At 32.5% G+C, this 17,554-nt stretch overlaps 1 protein-coding gene across 2 annotated transcripts in view; it reads right to left on the bottom strand.

The window, feature by feature from the left end:
- plxna1a (plexin A1a) overlaps positions 1 to 17,554 on the bottom strand; it is a 423,762-nt gene that overhangs the window by 186,649 nt on the left and 219,559 nt on the right. For both annotated transcript variants that reach the window (XM_087307529.1, XM_087307530.1), the window contains exons 5-8: positions 8,873 to 8,973; positions 7,536 to 7,659; positions 5,854 to 6,007; positions 4,181 to 4,280 (exon numbers count right to left, since the gene is read on the bottom strand). In XM_087307529.1, the coding sequence (XP_087163655.1) occupies positions 4,181 to 4,280; positions 5,854 to 6,007; positions 7,536 to 7,659; positions 8,873 to 8,973 (479 nt within the window). The remainder of the gene's footprint in view (positions 1 to 4,180; positions 4,281 to 5,853; positions 6,008 to 7,535; positions 7,660 to 8,872; positions 8,974 to 17,554) is intronic.

Raw genomic sequence — 17,554 nt, 5'->3', positions numbered from 1 at the left:
GCGAGAAGTACGCTCTACGCCTCTTCCCTGCTCTGTGGCGAATGTTCAAAGGCTTACGCTCACGTCCGCTGCTGGTGCATGATAAAGCTTTCTCCTCACTAGAGCTGCTGAATTAAAGCACTAGCTGAACCTGACCACCAGAAAAACAGAGAAAACAGGGGAAGAGACAGAGAAAAACAGGGATGAAACAATGGACGGGAAAATTGAGAGACGCAGGGAAAGCTTTCACTAATGAATGTCATATTGACCCACTTTGATCTTGTATTATTCAGATCTACTTCCTGAAGAGGCAGCGACATTACAGGCCATCAGTGCAGACATGAAGCTCAAACCCCACACCATTATCCTGCTGACAGCCAAATCCAACTCTTATGTCACAAAATAGACTTTTCTTCACAGATTTTGCCTTAGAAATCGACATTTTATGGCATCATATATGACCAGCTAAAACCAGCTTGACCAGCCTTGCCAGGCTGAAAGCCCCACTAAAACCAGCTATGTCCAGCTTTTTCCAGCCTGACCAGCAAAGACCAGGCTGAAAATGGCTGGAAACCAGCCTGAAAGTGGCCAGAACCCCTCTAAAACCAGGCTAGTCAACCAGCTAAAACTAGCCACCCAGCTTAGGCTGCTTTAAGCTGTTTTTTTCAGTAGAGTTAAACAAAACATTATATGCTAATATGCTAAATGCTAATATAGCGGGCCCAGTCTTCCAGTTTTAGTTGAAATTACAACACACATCTAGAATAAAAACTAAGCCATGCATTTTAACTAATGACCAGCATGCTGAAGCTGTGATATAAACAGAACACTATAAGCTAATTTGCTAAATGCTAATATTTCCAGAACTATCTTCTGGATTTAGTTGAAATTACATCAGACATCTAAGATAAAAACTAAGCTGAGCATTTCAAGGCACTTCAGGGCACTTTTAACCAAACCAGCGATGGGTCTCACAAGACTGAAACTCAGGATTACGTGGTGCCAAACCTGTCACACACACACACACACAGAAAAGGGATGGTCTATTCAACAGCGTGTGTGTCTCCTGTGCCACACGCCTGGGCTCTTTTCATATTAAAATGTGCCAGCTCCTGCTAACCTTTGAGCCTCGCGAGTGCTTTATCGCTTCAACAAAAGCCATCATCTATCTGTCTTTTTTCCGCTTCTCCCTCTTCGTTCTCTCCATTCTCGTCTTGTTAAAAAAGCATCGGGCCCCCTCATACGCTCGATTAAGTTGTCCCTCCCCCCTGTCTCATGCTAAACTCTAATATTGTTACGCCGCGTGTAAATAGCTAGCAGGGTAATTTGCCGTGCCAACCAGGCATCCCTTGCCACACACATATTACACACACACACACAGTGATCACAAGGGCCAAATCGAGTGTCTTAGTCACACGAACACACACATGAGGAGCACCAGGTGAGCACTTCATCGCGTCCGGCTTTAGATGAAGAGGCTGCGTTGCTAATAGGACAGAGACATGCTAATGTATAGACTTAATGAAGGAGAGAGACACTGGAGATCAACACATGTGGAGCTGCTTACGCCTGCAGCACAAACTTGTTGTCTATCCGGAGATGAGAGAGAGAGAGACAGAGAGAGAGAGACAAAGAGAGACTGGAAATAAGGTCAATGGAATGAAATGGTGCTACTGTTATCAGCATTAATTATATGGTGCAAATATTAATTGTTTAAAGTCTGTGTGAACCTGAAGTTGCTGAGACATTTATTTCAGTGTGTTAATGTACAGTGGTCCCTTGCTATAACATGGTTATAGTCTCGCAGTTTGGATTGTGTTCTGAGTCCTAATTGGCTGTAGACTATTGTCAATCAATCTTGTCTGTGTCTCCTGTACAGTACAGAATGTGTTCAGCTTGCCAAATTAACATTTATCTTTGATCTCGCTAACAGTGTGAGTTTCAACAAGGATGCAAAAAGGCTTGTAACTGTCTGTAGCAAGACCATCCTAAAGGGGGTTGCACATTGGATGTGCCGAGGCATGCAGCACCTAGAATTGTAAACATAGGCTAATATCAGTTCGCACAAGTGCCGCAAGTAGGCGACTGTCTAGCTGCGGTGCCCATGAGACAAAAGAAAGAGTGTGCACACTGTTCATTTTCCTTATTTTGAGTATTCTTAGTGTTGCTTAGACTGATAAGAAAAAATGTTGGTCACAGTGGCATGACCTGGCGACCTCAGAGGGTTATAGGGGCTAATTATATTGACCTTAAAACATTTTAAAACTGCTTTTATTAAAGTCAAAATAAAACAAATAAGACTTTCCTCAAAATAAAAAAAATATTACAGGAAATACTGTGAAAAATGCCTTGCTCTGTTAAACATCATTTGTGAAATATTTGAAATAATAATAACAATTTTGCTAATAATTTTGACTTCATTTGTACATTACACATTATATTATGAACAGGTTTTCAATTACAATTCTTTATTAATTTATTTAAATATGTTTCGCTATGTGGAACCATGTCAAGGTGGTGCCTCAAAGAAAATCTCATTAAAAAACTAACATTAACTAATTAATTTATACTGCTAAAATGTTGTTTAAATGTATAAATATATAACTACAGTTGTTTTATTAAGGAATGTCATCAAAATTTAAATACCATTTAATAGCAGATTTGTGTTCTCTGTTACTTGAAAATCTGTTATTTATTTTTAATGTTGTTTTCATTACAATTTTGTCACACACACACTCAAAAATATATATTTTTACTTATTTAAACTACTTATTTAAAATGAGCTGAAACAACACAATTCTTGAGACTTCATTGGAACAACTTCATTTTTTTTTACGTTCAATCCACACAAATTTGTTAAAAGTGTCAAGTTAACTTAATTGATTTGTGTTACGACAACATGAATAAATTCTGTGGAACCCAGCATTTTTTACAGTGCACACAAAATTGCACAACCACACACACAATTTTGGGGTAACCATCCCTTTAAGATTCTTCTTTAAGTAATCCATTAGTACTTACATAATATGACATTTATAAAGGCCATTAAATTTAAAAAGGTGTATTGCATTCTTGCAGTGTGAAGGTTCAGAAAAACAGGACACCCAAATGAAAACACAGATCACAATGCTAGGAACCTGACACATGTGTTTTAGACTAACGGTCGTCTTTATTCACTACTGATTGGAGAAGGGATAAAGGATGGCCTGAAGTGAAGGAATGGGAGCGAGTGATGTAAGAACTGCAGTAATATAACTCAACAGCAAAACTGGACGGCTCAAGTCAGAGATGCTCACGAGCGCTTAATGAAATGACATTAAAAGTCTGATCTCATCCCTGATCTCAGCGAAAAACTGCTAACAGCACACAGCACACATCCCTCTCTCTCTAACACACACACACAAGCAAGAAACACACACACACTAGCGTTGTCAAAAGTATCAATATGTCAATACGTATTGATAGTAAAATATTTGAAACAATATAATAGCACTTTCCTGCGGTAATACATGTCAAGTAACAACAAAACTAAAAACCCATCTCTTCAAAAATCTCCTGGGAACAAAATCAGGACCCAAGCTTTAGACCAAATGTAAATGTACAATGTCTTTAAAGGGGTGGTCCAAAGTGTATTTTAAAGGCTTGGATGTGTTTATGGGGTGCTAAGCAATGTGTGCTCATGCTTCAATTGTAAAAAAAAAACAAGGTTTTTTTTTCATATATCTTACTTTGACTATATACAGCTACTGAGCTAACATGAAAATGACTATCATATGTCATAGTTCCTCTGAAAGGCTCGCCCTCAAGAGGCTCTGATTGGCTAATATAATGTGCTGTGATTCACAAATCATCTTCCCGTCATCAGGAAGCATCACGCCTCTACCAGCACGTGCTATCTATCCATCTATCCATCCATCCATCCATCCATCCATCCATCCATCCATCCATCCATCATCTATCTATCTATCTATCTATCTATCTATCTATCTATCTATCTATCTATCTATCTATCTATCTATCTATCTATCTATCTATCTATCTATCTATCTATCTATCTATCTATCTATCCCATTTCATACTTCTAGTACTGTGACAATACTAACACACAAACACACATAAGTCTACGCAAAAATAAACTTGTCTTCATCTGAGAGACAGAGAGAAAGAGGGAGAGAGTTCGACGGCAGGAAAAGAGACTTACGACTGATGGACACTGCAGTTGTAGAAGACAAAATCCACGCTGGCAAACTTCTTCCCTGTCTCCTTAGATTTCAGATAGAGCTTCACCACCCGCTTGTCACCTGCAGACAGACACACGGTGAGCTTCAGCAAGCTCTAACAAGCAGTGTGTGTGTGTGTGTGTGTGTGAGTGTGTGTGTGCTGACACATAGGCGTCTTCTCCTTAAGACTCATGTTAACTTGACCAACAGCTTTATTTCAGAAGCTCAGCTTGTCATTTCAGGTTGAGTAATCATCTACTTGGATCGATTTTTATATTAATATTAATAAGATGATTAACCAATGGATCAGAAACTCTTTCTGTTTTGTGTTTAATACAGACAGATTAAGTATTGTTTTTTATTAGTAGGTTTATTAGGTTTGATGTAATATCAGTGTATTCAATTCAATTCAATTCAGCTTTATTTGTATAGCGCTTTTACAATGTAGATTGTGTCAAAGCAGCTTCACATAAATGGTCATAGTAACTGGATGAGGAACATTAGGAAGTGTTTGAACTGAGAGGAATTTAAATAAATAAATAAAGGCAATGTTTGATTAATTTCATTACGTAGCCTATAACAAAAAATAGCACAGAAATATATTAATATTTATATAAAAAACTGAAAACAAGACAAATATACAAAAACAAAGACACTCTACATGAAATAAAAAGAAAAATAAATTAAAATAAAAAATACTGTTACATTATTAAAAAAACATACTATAATATTCTAAAACATACTATAATATATAAGTTAATCACGAGTGATAAAAAAACTAAAAAATGAAATAAAATAAACTTAATAAAACAAAATAAAATAGAATAGATTAAAAATAAAATAAAATATTTAACAAATGTAAATAAAATAAAACAAAAAATAAAATAAATCAATAAAAAAATTAAAATAAAATAAAATACAAAATAAAATAAAATTAAAAAAAAAAATTAAATAATAAAAAAATGTAATTAAATTAAGCATTAAATAATAAAACAAAATAAAATCATAAAAAATAAAAATTTTATATTTTTAATAAATTAAAATTGTAACAAAACAAAATAAAATTAATATAGATAAAAAAATAAATAAAATAACAAAAAATAAAATAAAACAAAATAAAATATTAAATAAAATAATAGTAAAATAAAATAAAATAAAAAACAAAATAAAATAAAACAAAATAAAAAATAAGAAAAAATAAAAATAAGAAAATAAAATAAAACAAAATAAATCAACAAAAAACAAAACAAAACGCAACAATAAAAAAGATAAAATAAAATAAAAATCTAAATAAATAGTAAACAAAACAAAATAAAAAATTAAATAGTGTAATAAAAAATAAAATACAATAAAACTAAATAAAATAATTTTTGAAAAATTAAATTAAATTAATATATATTTTGATAATCGGGAGTTTCCGATGTTGATCTCTAGTTGATCACTAGTTAAAAGCACAGAAAACTTATAACTAAAACACTCATGTCATGTCACATTCCTGATCTCCATTTAACCTTGCTCTGTTTTCCTATGATGCTATATGGTCTCTCTATCTTCAAACAATTCTCTCCAGAACTGCTTGAATTCATATTCAGCAATGTTCCATGTGAGTGTGTCAGTATGCATATGTGTGTGTACTGTATATGTGTCTTCTCACCCTGGTTGCGTGTGATAGGACTGATCTCTCTAGTGGAGGGGGACAAACAGTAGATGCGTCCCCCCATGATGTGTCCCTCAGTCTCTGTAAAGTCTTCAAATGAGCAGTTTACTCCCGCTGCCAGACTTGGGACGTTCTGAGCCTGAAGAACCAGCTGCAGGAGACAGAATAGGATTTCAGCTTTATTGCTTTATTGGCATGACAAACACTGAACATTTGTGCAAAAGACAGCTGGACTTTCATATGCAGATATTATCAGCCAGATAGCATCTACACCTACATTTTACTGTGTTGATTTACCCACTTCTAAGAACAGTGAGAGATAATTAGAAATCGCATTAGAAATATGGATCAGAAGCAATAAATCAGCAAGGAATTTGTGATTTTAAGTTTATTCCAGTGAAAATGTGATTATTCATCAAAATCAGAAATCTTAATATCAATATTAATATAATAATATTCTTAACAATATTAATAAGCAATGTTTAAATTATTAAAATGTACAAATAGACTGTTTATATTGTAAAATGTTTTGGCAATAAAAATAAATAACATAACATATTAAAACATTATCGATACATCAAAAATATTTTTAAATACAAAAATGTAATCCATATATTTTAAATATACTTCAGTCTTTCAGTTTTAAAATTTCACATTACAGTTGTTACTTTATAATTAATTTAAAAAATTGCTAAATATAAAAAGAATATCTAATTGGTAAATTACAAATAAATGTTTATTTATTATACATAATTTAAATTGTTCAAAAATGCAAACAAATTAACACCAAAACTTATGTTAATTTTAGTTTTAAAATCAAACAAAACACTTATAAAAAATATAAAATATATTTTTTTAAAATATATTATTTTAAAAATGTCATGTTTAATTGATTACAACTTCCCTTTACTTTTAAATATTTGTAAAATGTTTTGGTAATAAAACAAAAAATGAACATACCAAAACATTATTAATATATCAAAAACAATTTTACATAGTAAAACACTTTCTAAAGATTATTAAAAAAATATTTTAGTCTTTCAACTTTAAAATTTCACAATTAATTCACTGCTACTTGCAATTTTCAAAAAGTTATTAAATAATAAATAAAAATTAACATATTGTACACAATTTAAAAGAACAAATCAAAAGAAAATAACACAAAAAATCTAAATTTTTGTTTTAAAATCAAACTAAATTAAGCATTTTTAAAGAAAAAAATTACTTTCAAAATGTCATGTTTAATTGAATATAACTTGTCTTTACTTTTAAATATTTATAAATAAATACAATTAATAATAATTAACTGTAAAATGCATTAACAATGGATTAAAATAGACAAATAGAAAATCAAATTAAGTAACAAATAAAAGTTTATATTGTGTACACAATTTAAATGAATAAATCAAACCAAAATAATACAAACATATCTTAATTTTAGTTTTAAAATCAAACAATGTAACACATTTAAAAAAAAAAAACTATTTTGTTCTATCAGCTTCAAAATGGCATGCTTAATTCAATGTAACTTGCATCTTTTTTAAATATTTGTGACAAATCAATATCTATAGCAGTTCCAGCTCGGATACACTCATTGAAAGTGGTCAAAATCATTGCGAAACAACCTCCAATTAATGATCCATTGATCTGAATGACAATCTGAGGTGTAATTGACTTGCCTGGACTTCAGACATGGTGACAGAGATGTTGTTGGGTTGTACTGTGAGCCGGACGCATTGCTCCAGTCTGGAGGCGAATCGCTGGGGTTCATCTGCTCGCTCACAACGGTCCTTACGAGAACAGCTAAACAAAAACACAACAACACAACCACAATCAATCTACTGTGATCATCACACAGGCAGATCAAACACATTGTTTATTAATAGGTTGATTCCTTGTAGAATAACTCATGTGATGATGAAGAAAAGTCCGAAGTGTCATTACTATAATAAGAATTTTAAGTACATGAATAAAGGCTATGCTGAATAAATTTCATTACATAACATGGTTTGTCTTTACTCTAGCATTTTTGAACAAAATAGAATAAAACTGTAAAAAAGAAAATATATCAAACAATAAAATCTAAATAAAATAAAACACAAAATAAAACACAAAAAACTAAACTAAAACAAATTGCAGCAAAATAAAGTAAAAACCTTACATGTAAAAAAAGAAAAGTATATCTGTCTATTGGAGATTACTTCGGAACGAACTACAACTCCCAGAACTCCCTGCGCTCATCAACTCCTACAGCAGCTGCTGCTCATCTACACTGATTACAAGAATTATAAATACACCCTGCCTTTTTTTCACTACATTTTTCACTAGTCTTGTTTCACTACTGAACATTGCAAAGCGTTTTCCCTGGTTTGTTTTTGTTCCTAGCCTTGTTCCTCGTTCTGATTCACTGCCGCTTAGTCGGTTCTCTCACCTGCGTAATGACCATGTCTTTTAGATTTTCCTTGTGATACTGTTTTGCTCCTGTTTTTGACCCTTACTTCTAATAAACTGCATTTGGATCTGCAAGTCTGTTCTCAGCGTTTGCTTTGTTACAATATTATATTGTCCACCCTATACACAACTTTTCTAGTTTTAACTGTAAGGTACTGTAGTAATACATAATAAAATAATAAACTTAATTTTAAAATGTTAAGTTAATTAAAATATTACAATTTTATTTTTATGTAGGTTTTTGCTTAATTTTCTTGCACATTTTACATACCTAATAGATCCATACATACTTGCATATTATACATACTACGTCAAATATTTTGTAAATACATCATATATATATATATATATATATATATATATATATATATATAAATTTTAATAAAACTATAATTTGCACAGCCTTCTTAATACCGTATTGAAATTTTTATCATTAGAATAAAACTAAAAACAAAAAGGAAAGAAAAAAGGAAACTCTTCATAAAGATAAATAGATAAACAAGCAAACGCATATATCTGTGTGTGTTTGTTATGATCTGTGGGCTAAGGAGATGCAGATACTTACACACTGTGCAGGACACACCAGCCGCAGTGAGGATCACCAGAGGCCAGACACTCTCCACAGCTGCTGTACTGAGAACAGCTCTCCACTGGCACTCGCTTCACCTGTGCACACACACAAACACCACAGGCATTATCACACCTTACACCTCACCAGGCTTCATTTCAACATGGTTTTCTATTTACAATTACAGATAGAAAACAGCCCAATCCAAAACAAAATCCAGTATCTGCCCTGCTGCGTGATGAGCTGATAGCTTAGCAGCAGGCTAACGCATTTCTAACTGGAATCAGCTCTACATATTGAGAAACGTACGAAGTTCAAGTCATCTATTGAATAGTGTAAGTAATCACAGAAAAACATTAGCTAGTTTCATCTCTCATTTTTAGCTGTTAGCTTGAGGTGTTATCTTAGCTGTATGCTAACAGGGAGTCAAGACTTGTGTAGTTGTGAAAAAAGGATTCTTATTTACTGCATTATATTACTGTATGCACCCAAGAAAATCTGCAAATGGGATATCCCATTTTAAAAACATTCTAAAACAAGCTCTATACAAAAGTTAGAAAAATGAAGAGAAAATTGACAGTATTTTTTCCATTCCAAACAGAAAACATAATTTTAAAATAACACTTTCAATGCAAAATGACTTGCTGTTGGCTAGTCTCATATCTCAATTTTATCTGTTAGCTTAGCTATATGTTTAGAGACAAGTCTGACTTATTTACTCTGAAAAAAGATGAACTCATTCAAATATTTTACCAAAGTCTGTAAGCTTAATATTAATAAAAAAAGTAATGAAAGCAACAGATCATTTTGTTTAAGGCAACCTGATAACAAAACAAACATGGCTTTTATCATAAGCTTAGCACCATGTTACAAACAAAAAATATCCCTGCTGGAAAAAAATAGCTTAAACCAGCAAAGGCTGGTTGGCTGGTTTTAGATGGTCGACAACCCTAGTTTTAGAGGGGTTTTGGTCATTTCCAGCCTAGTCTTAGCTGGTCATGTTCGGAAATGACCAGTTAAAACCAGCTAAATCCAGCTTGACCAGCCTTTAAGCTGGACATATCTGGTTTTGGCTGGCCTCATTTTAGCTGGTCATCTCCCAGCGTGACCAGTTAAGACCAGGCTGTAAATGGCTAGAAACCAGCCTGAAAATGGCCAAAACCCCTCTAAAAACAGGCTAATTGACCAGCTAAAACCAGCTAACCAACTTACGTTTACACCACACCTTTGTTTTACATTTACATATTTGGTACACGAAGCGACTTACATAGTTGGCTAGTTTCATTGATCGTTTGTATCTGTTAGCTTATAGCTACTCTACATGTTAACAGAAGAATCTGGCTTGTGTTCTGTGAAAAAACAAACTCATTTACTGCAATATATTACTGTATATACCACCAAAAGCAGCTAGATTAATATAAAATAAAAAAAATAAAATAAAAAAACTGTATTAAAAGGAAGGAATTATCTACTTTAGGAAAACCTACTAACAAAATGCACAGCTTTTACAATTAGCTGTTAGCTTAGCACCATTCTAAAAAACAAAGAGTCAGCTCTATATACCTGTAAAATGTTCAATTGAAGCACATTTTGATAGAATTTGCTTCATCGTTGCAAACAGAAAATCTTCAACTGATTTAACTAATATCCTATTATGAAGACAGTATTAAGGTGAAGGCAAGCCTGGCTTGTTTTTGTTTTACACATTTGTCACACACTTTCAATCAAAAGTGACTCAGAGTTAGAGTTTTATCACTTGTTTGTATCTGTTAGCTTAGCTAATTAGCCATTAGCTTAGCACCATTCTAAAACAAAGAGTCAGCTCTATATACCTGTTAGAAATGTTTAAGTGAAGCACATTTGGACATAATTTGCTTTATCACGTTACAAGCATCATGTTACAAATCTTCCATAATAAAAAAAACAAAGAAAACATGCCTGCAGTGTACAGTAGCAACTAGCCTGGTTTGTTTTTGTTTTCCATTTACACATTTGGCACACATTTTCAATTCAAAGCAACTCACAATGTATTTAAGGCCTTCCTTGCAATAAAACCCAAAATTTTATCTTTGCTAGCTCTCTTCTCGACCGATCACAGATGCGAACAGCTAATGACCAACATGCTTAAAACTTTTATGTAGAATCTGAGCATATTACAAACATCCAACGGAGAGAACAGCACATAATACCAAACCACCTAGACATCTACTTTCATTCAGTTTCAACCATCATAACATCTGACTGGCATTCAATTGGCTCTCAGGAGACTCGAAATGGCTGTGTTCCAAACCTAGACAGCTGCCTACCTAGACAGCATTTTTATTCATATGTACATCAAAGGATGCTTGCAACGAGCTTAAGCAAAGACATAGACAAAGTTGTGGTTTTTAAATAAGGGTGTAGGTTTAATATAACAGCAGTGTAGAAAACAAAAGAAAATGGCGGACAATACAGAACTGATGCAACAGTTTGACATAAAACTATGGGATTTTTGGGATCGACCATGGAAAAAAGAGAGATCGCAGCCCTTTTGGGCTTGGGAGCATTCAGCGTCTGGACTATTTCAATTAAGGTGATTTTTGCAATGTGAGAGTTCTACCTCTGCTCTTTGTTTAAACGTCAGGACTGGAGACTATTATACAGCAGCCATTCATACGTTCTCATCCCTCTCTATTTAAACAGCAGAAAGAGAACCCATTCATCTCTCTGCAAAAGGAGGAGGGGAAGCAAGAGGTGTATTAAATATAAAATAACATCTGCAAACGAGGCACGAGGCATTTGGGTCACAATGGAAAAGTATCTCAATCAGAGCGAGCAGGAGGGAGAAAGAGAGAGAAAAAGAAGGTGAAATACATTCAGTCATGTTCAAAGTGAGCTGGTCTGGTAGAGCCATAAACACCTACGTAAGTTTTTAAAGACACCCCATTTAATGCCCACAACTTAAAAAAAGAAGAAGAAGAAAAAAAGAAAAAAAAAAAAAAAAAATATATATATATATATATATATATATATATATATATATATATATATATATATATATATATATATATATATATATATATATATATATATATATATTTGTATTTATTAAATAAAATACAGTTTAATAAATATATTTGGGAACATAATAATTGTAAATTATATAAACATTATGTAAATTATAATATAAAACAATATTTCACTACAAATATAGCACATAAAAGCACAAATATTGAAAAAATATATAATCATCAAAATAATGTTAATAATAATAATAATAAAAAAATAATAATAATAATAATAAAGAAAACAATCTCTCTTATCTCTCTCTTATATCCTCAAGAATTGTTACTACTGCTTGTTACTACCCACTTAAAATGAGCTGAAAAAACACAATTCTTGTAATTTTTTTGGCCAATTTATTAGTTTTTTGCTCAGTCCACCTAAATTTGTAAACCATTAAGTTAACTTAGACATTTTGTGTTGAGGAAACATGAAGAAATTGTGTTAATAAAAAGGAAAAGAAGTCAACAAGATGCAAAAAATTCTGTACTTCAACAGTATATGATAATATCAGACCTTAGAGTTTAGGTTAAATAAAAAAAACAAATGTATTTAAACTTTTATTCAATAAAATCATGTTGGACCAACTCAATTTCATTTAATTGTGAAAATAGTTTTTTAGTTGATGCTAAAAAAAATATTTGGATGAAAATTCTGCCCTCAATTAAATGGAGTTCCTCCAATGAGGAAACATTAAGCAGAATATATATAACATTGTTTAAATTTTTTTCCCTTCAAATGATTGGGGGGGTAAACTAAAACTGTTTAATATTTTTTTTAAAGTACAAAAACACTCAATAAAATATTACAAAGTCATCTTGTGGACTGTGTATGCTCAGAACCCATTAAACGGGTAGTGGAAATGCACATTTTTGAAAATGTATGGTTTTGTTTTCTACAACTTTGCTGTTTAAAGATGCCTTAATAATATTTAAAGGATAAAATGACATACCTTAAGATGTCACAAACAACATAAAAACTCTATTAAACTAAACAGAACTTAAAACATAACCACTGACACATTTGTGTTTAATACCTCAGAAATCCGAATCTAAAACAGAATCCAAACACTGAATATCTGAAAAGGTTTGTGCAGATGTAATTGAGGACGGTGTGTTTTCTTTATTCTGTGAGGGGCTTGGACAAACCCGCTGCATGTAATTGCGCCATCTGTGCAATTTGGGCCAAAAATTGGTCATGCTCTAAAGGTGGCTGTGATGATCGATAGCTTATTTTTTCATCCCCAAACACACACACACATACCTCACAGAGCAAGCGCACATTTTCCATGAACACACGCCAAATGAATAGGTCATTCTTTTGCCCCTTTAACCCCCCTTAAAATGACACAGCCTAATTTAAAAAGAGCAAACTTTAGAGACTAGGAGGCCTCCTTTTTTTTTCTTTTAACACCCCCATCTAAGCCTCCCTGTTCATCTATCTTCCATTTGGCCACGCACAAAAAAAGAAATGGCAGATGAAACCATAGATCATGGCCAGGAAGCCAGACACAGCCTACAGGGAGAGGATGAACGAAAGAAGAAAAAAACAGAAAGAGAGAGAATGAGAGAAAGAGGAAAAGAGAGACACTTCATGCAGCCAAAACTATTTGTCAATTGGTACACAAGGTGACTGTACTTCACCTTTAGGTCATCCAAAACGGTGATGTTGGTTTTGTCTTGACTAGAACATTAAAGCAACACTCATTTTATAGCATTAAACGGTTGAATTTTAACAGTGGGAGATGCGGTGGTGCAGTAGGTAGCGCTGTCGCCTCACAGCAAGAAGGTCGCTGGTATGAGCCTTGGCTCCAAAGACATGCACAAGGTGAACTGGGTAAGCTAAATTGTCCATAGTGCATGTGTGTGGATGAGAGTGTAGTCTTTCCCAGTGATGGGTTGCAGCTAGAAGGGCATCCGCTTTGTGAAATATATGCTGGATAAGTTGGTGGTTCATTCTGCTGTGGCGACCCCTGATTAATAAAGGGACCAAGCCAAAAAGAAAATGAATAAATGAATCCATTTGAACAGTGTCGAATTTATTCAGCTAATCTGGCAGGATAAATTTTAGCTTAGCTTAGCATAAATCATAGCATCAGATTAGACCATTAGCATCTCGCTTAAAATAATTTTTAAAAAAGTTTACACAGTTTTCCTATTTAAAGCTTCACTTTTCCGTAGTTAGATTGAGTACTTAGACTGATGGAAAATGAAACAATGCTATTTTTGAGGTCGACACGGCTAGGAACTACACTTTCATTCTGTTGTAATAATCAAGGAACTTTACTGCCATACCACATGCCAACAGTAGGCACAATTATATTAAGCAGAAGCGAAAAACAGCCCCAGCTAGGTAACTTCCAACGTGTCTATGTAATATTATTGTGCCTGCTACAGCCATGGTATGGCAGCAATGTTCCTTGATTATTACACCAGAATAAAAGTATAGTTCATAGCCATATCAGCCTTGAAAATAGCAATTTTTCATTTTCCGTCAGTCTTAGTGCTCGACGTACCTACAGAAGAGTCAAGCTTAAAATATGAAAATTATCAAAACATAAAAAAGTGATATGCTAACGGTCTAATCTGATTCAATTATTTATGCTAAGCTAACTAAATTCTAAAATGTAAAAAATTTGAAGCCCCACATTTTAAAATTTAAAACACTGCAGAATTCTGTCAATATATATTACCAGGAGCCTTGAGTAAAAATTTTTATTGAATATGTATATACAAAACTGTGGTCCGAGGTGATTCTTAAATGCAGATCAAAGGCTGCTGTACCTGAACGGTTGCCTATAACTTGCATTAAAAATCATTACGAACCAGTCTGAGTTCAAAAAGTCCCCTACATCTGAGTGAATGACCTGCAAATGTTCATTTTGGTGTGAACCATATTTTTAGAATTAGAATTAAAGCTTTGCTAAAATACTGTAGGCTACATTTCTTAAAGAATGTCTCCCTCAGAAGACATAAATAATGTAAGGCCATCAATGTTCAGAAAGCCCAGTGGGGTGTCCATGTCCATGGCTAATCTTAGTCAGGGTAAGAGGGTCACACACACACACAAAAAGACACTGGTTCCATGATAAATTGCAACATCTGCAGTCATATAAGTAAAGGAATGCACCTGTAAAACCAAATCTGAATTATTAGTTTATCTTTAAAGCCAATGCGGTCGAGAAATATCACACCTGTGACTGTAAATCAATATAAACCTCAATAATATGCAAAGTAAGTCTAGGCAGCTCTAAACTTCCTACAGCATATAAGTATGCGCTGGCTTTCTTTAAAGATGCAGGACAGAGAGATTGTCAAGGTTCATGATGTTTTCCAAAGTGCATGTTCCTTAGATTTTTTTAACCAGTGCAAAACTCTGATAACGGCTCCTTGTTTCTGGATTTTTGTATATATTTTTTTACTATGAAAACATTATGTAACGTTTGACTTTGTAATCCTTTCACATTTCCTAAATAAAATACAATTAAATTAAATAATTAGAAAGTAAAAAATAAAATTAAAAAAGACAAAATGAAATCAACTATATTTGAAAATAAAACAAAACAAAGAAAAACATAAAAAGATAAAATAAAATAATTAAAAAAATAAAATAAAAAATTTAACAAAATAAAATATTTGGAAAAATGAAATATATAATAATATATATATATAATAATAATAATACAATTTAAATATACAAAAATAAATGAAATAAAAAAATAAAATTATAAAAACAAAAGAATTAAAAAATTAAATAAAATAAAACAAAATGAAATAACAAATTTTCAAAAAAATAAATAAAATAAAAAATCTAAATAAAATAAAATATAAAATATAATAAAATAAAATAAAATACAACAAAATTAAATGAAATAATGAAATACAATAAAATAATTTGAAAATGAAATAAAATAAATAAATAAATATCAATAAAATAAAATAAAATAATTGTAAAAATAAAATATAATAAAAATAATAATAATAATAAAAGAAGAAAAAATAAAAAAATTAAATTAAATAAAAAATTAAATAAAATAGTTGTAAAAATAAAGTAAATTACAAAATAATTAAGTAAAGAAAAAAAATATAATTAAATGAAATAAAATTAAATTATTTAAAAAATAAAACAAAAAATAAAATAATTAAAAAATAAAACAAATTAAAATCAAATATAAATCAAATAAAAATACATTTCTCTAACGATGGATTAAGATCAAATTTCTCTACATACATTAATTACTGCATAATTCGCTTTCAAAATGCAAATGCAACTTTCTATTCACACAACAAACAAACGATAAAACACAATTCATGTTAGTCATTTCAGTCTGCCATCTCTGCATTTTACCTCCAATAAACGTCGGTCAAATGCTAATTACAACTCCAAATTCAGCCGTGTTTCTGGCAGGGTAAATATGCGAGCAGAAACGGCCTTCACGGTGCAGAGTGTTATTGAGCGCGAGCACTCGCTGCTACGTGTCAGAGCTCAATAAACCTCCTGCTTTATCAATAACACAACACAGTCAAGGATTTGTGTGTGTGTGTAATTTATGAATATCAGCATGTCAACATCTGGGCTCTGGAAAAGCTCTGTTGGTCAGTGTGTCACGTCTGGATGAGCTCCTCGCTAAAATCATGACATGAAGAGGAAAAAAAAAGCAAATTAAGTGGTGCAAAATGATGAAATGCAGTGGGGGGAGAAAGAGGTGAGGAGAGAAGACAGACTGGTAGAAGAAAGCCAAGAATGTCTGCCTCCAGCTGCGAGGTGAACTGTGATTTGGTTTTAATTGCTGCAAAGTGTCTTGTGTTTATGCTACTAGTCAAAACTTGGACGACCACACTTGTTCTTTATAGTGTCATTATTTTGCACAGTATCATAGTCTAAAAGGTTTTTATGGTTGACCTCAATGTATAATAATATAATTAACATATTATAATATAATATAATATAATATAATATAATATAATATAATATAATATAATATAATATAATATAATATAATATAATATAATATAATATAATATAATATAATTTAATATAGCATAATATTCATTTTCCTTGGCTTAGTCCCTCCATTCATCAGAGGTCGCCACAGCGGAATGAACCACCAACTTATCCAGCATATGTTTTACACAGTGGATGCCCTTCCAGCTGCAACCCAGTTCTGGGAAACATCCATACACACTCATTCACACACATACACTATGGCCAGTTTAGTTTATTCAATTCACCTATAGCGCATGTCTTTATTCAAAAGAATACACAGCCTTTGTTCAATATTTTGTTGATGCACCTTTGGCAGCAATTACAACCTCAGGTCTTTTTGAATATGATGCCACAAGCTCAGCACACCAGTCTTTAGGTATTTTGCCCATTCCTCTTTGAAGTACCTCTCAAGCTCTATCAGGTTAGATGGGAAGGGACGGTGTACAGTCATTTTCAAATATCTACAGAGATGTTCAATAGGATGTATATCTGGGCTCTGGCTGGGCCACTCAAGGACATTCACGGAGTTGTTGTGAAGCCACTCCATTGATATTTTGGCGGTGTGCTTTTGGTCATTGTCCTGCTGGAAAATGAACCGTCACCCCAGTCTGAGGTCATGAGCACTCTGAAGCAGGTTTCCATTCAGGATGT

Source organism: Danio rerio, chromosome 23 (assembly GCF_052040795.2).
Source record: "Danio rerio strain M-AB ecotype USA chromosome 23, GRCz13ab, whole genome shotgun sequence".
In the NCBI taxonomy this organism is placed as follows: Eukaryota; Metazoa; Chordata; class Actinopteri; order Cypriniformes; family Danionidae; genus Danio; species Danio rerio.
This window is presented reverse-complemented; position numbering and strand designations above follow the sequence as displayed.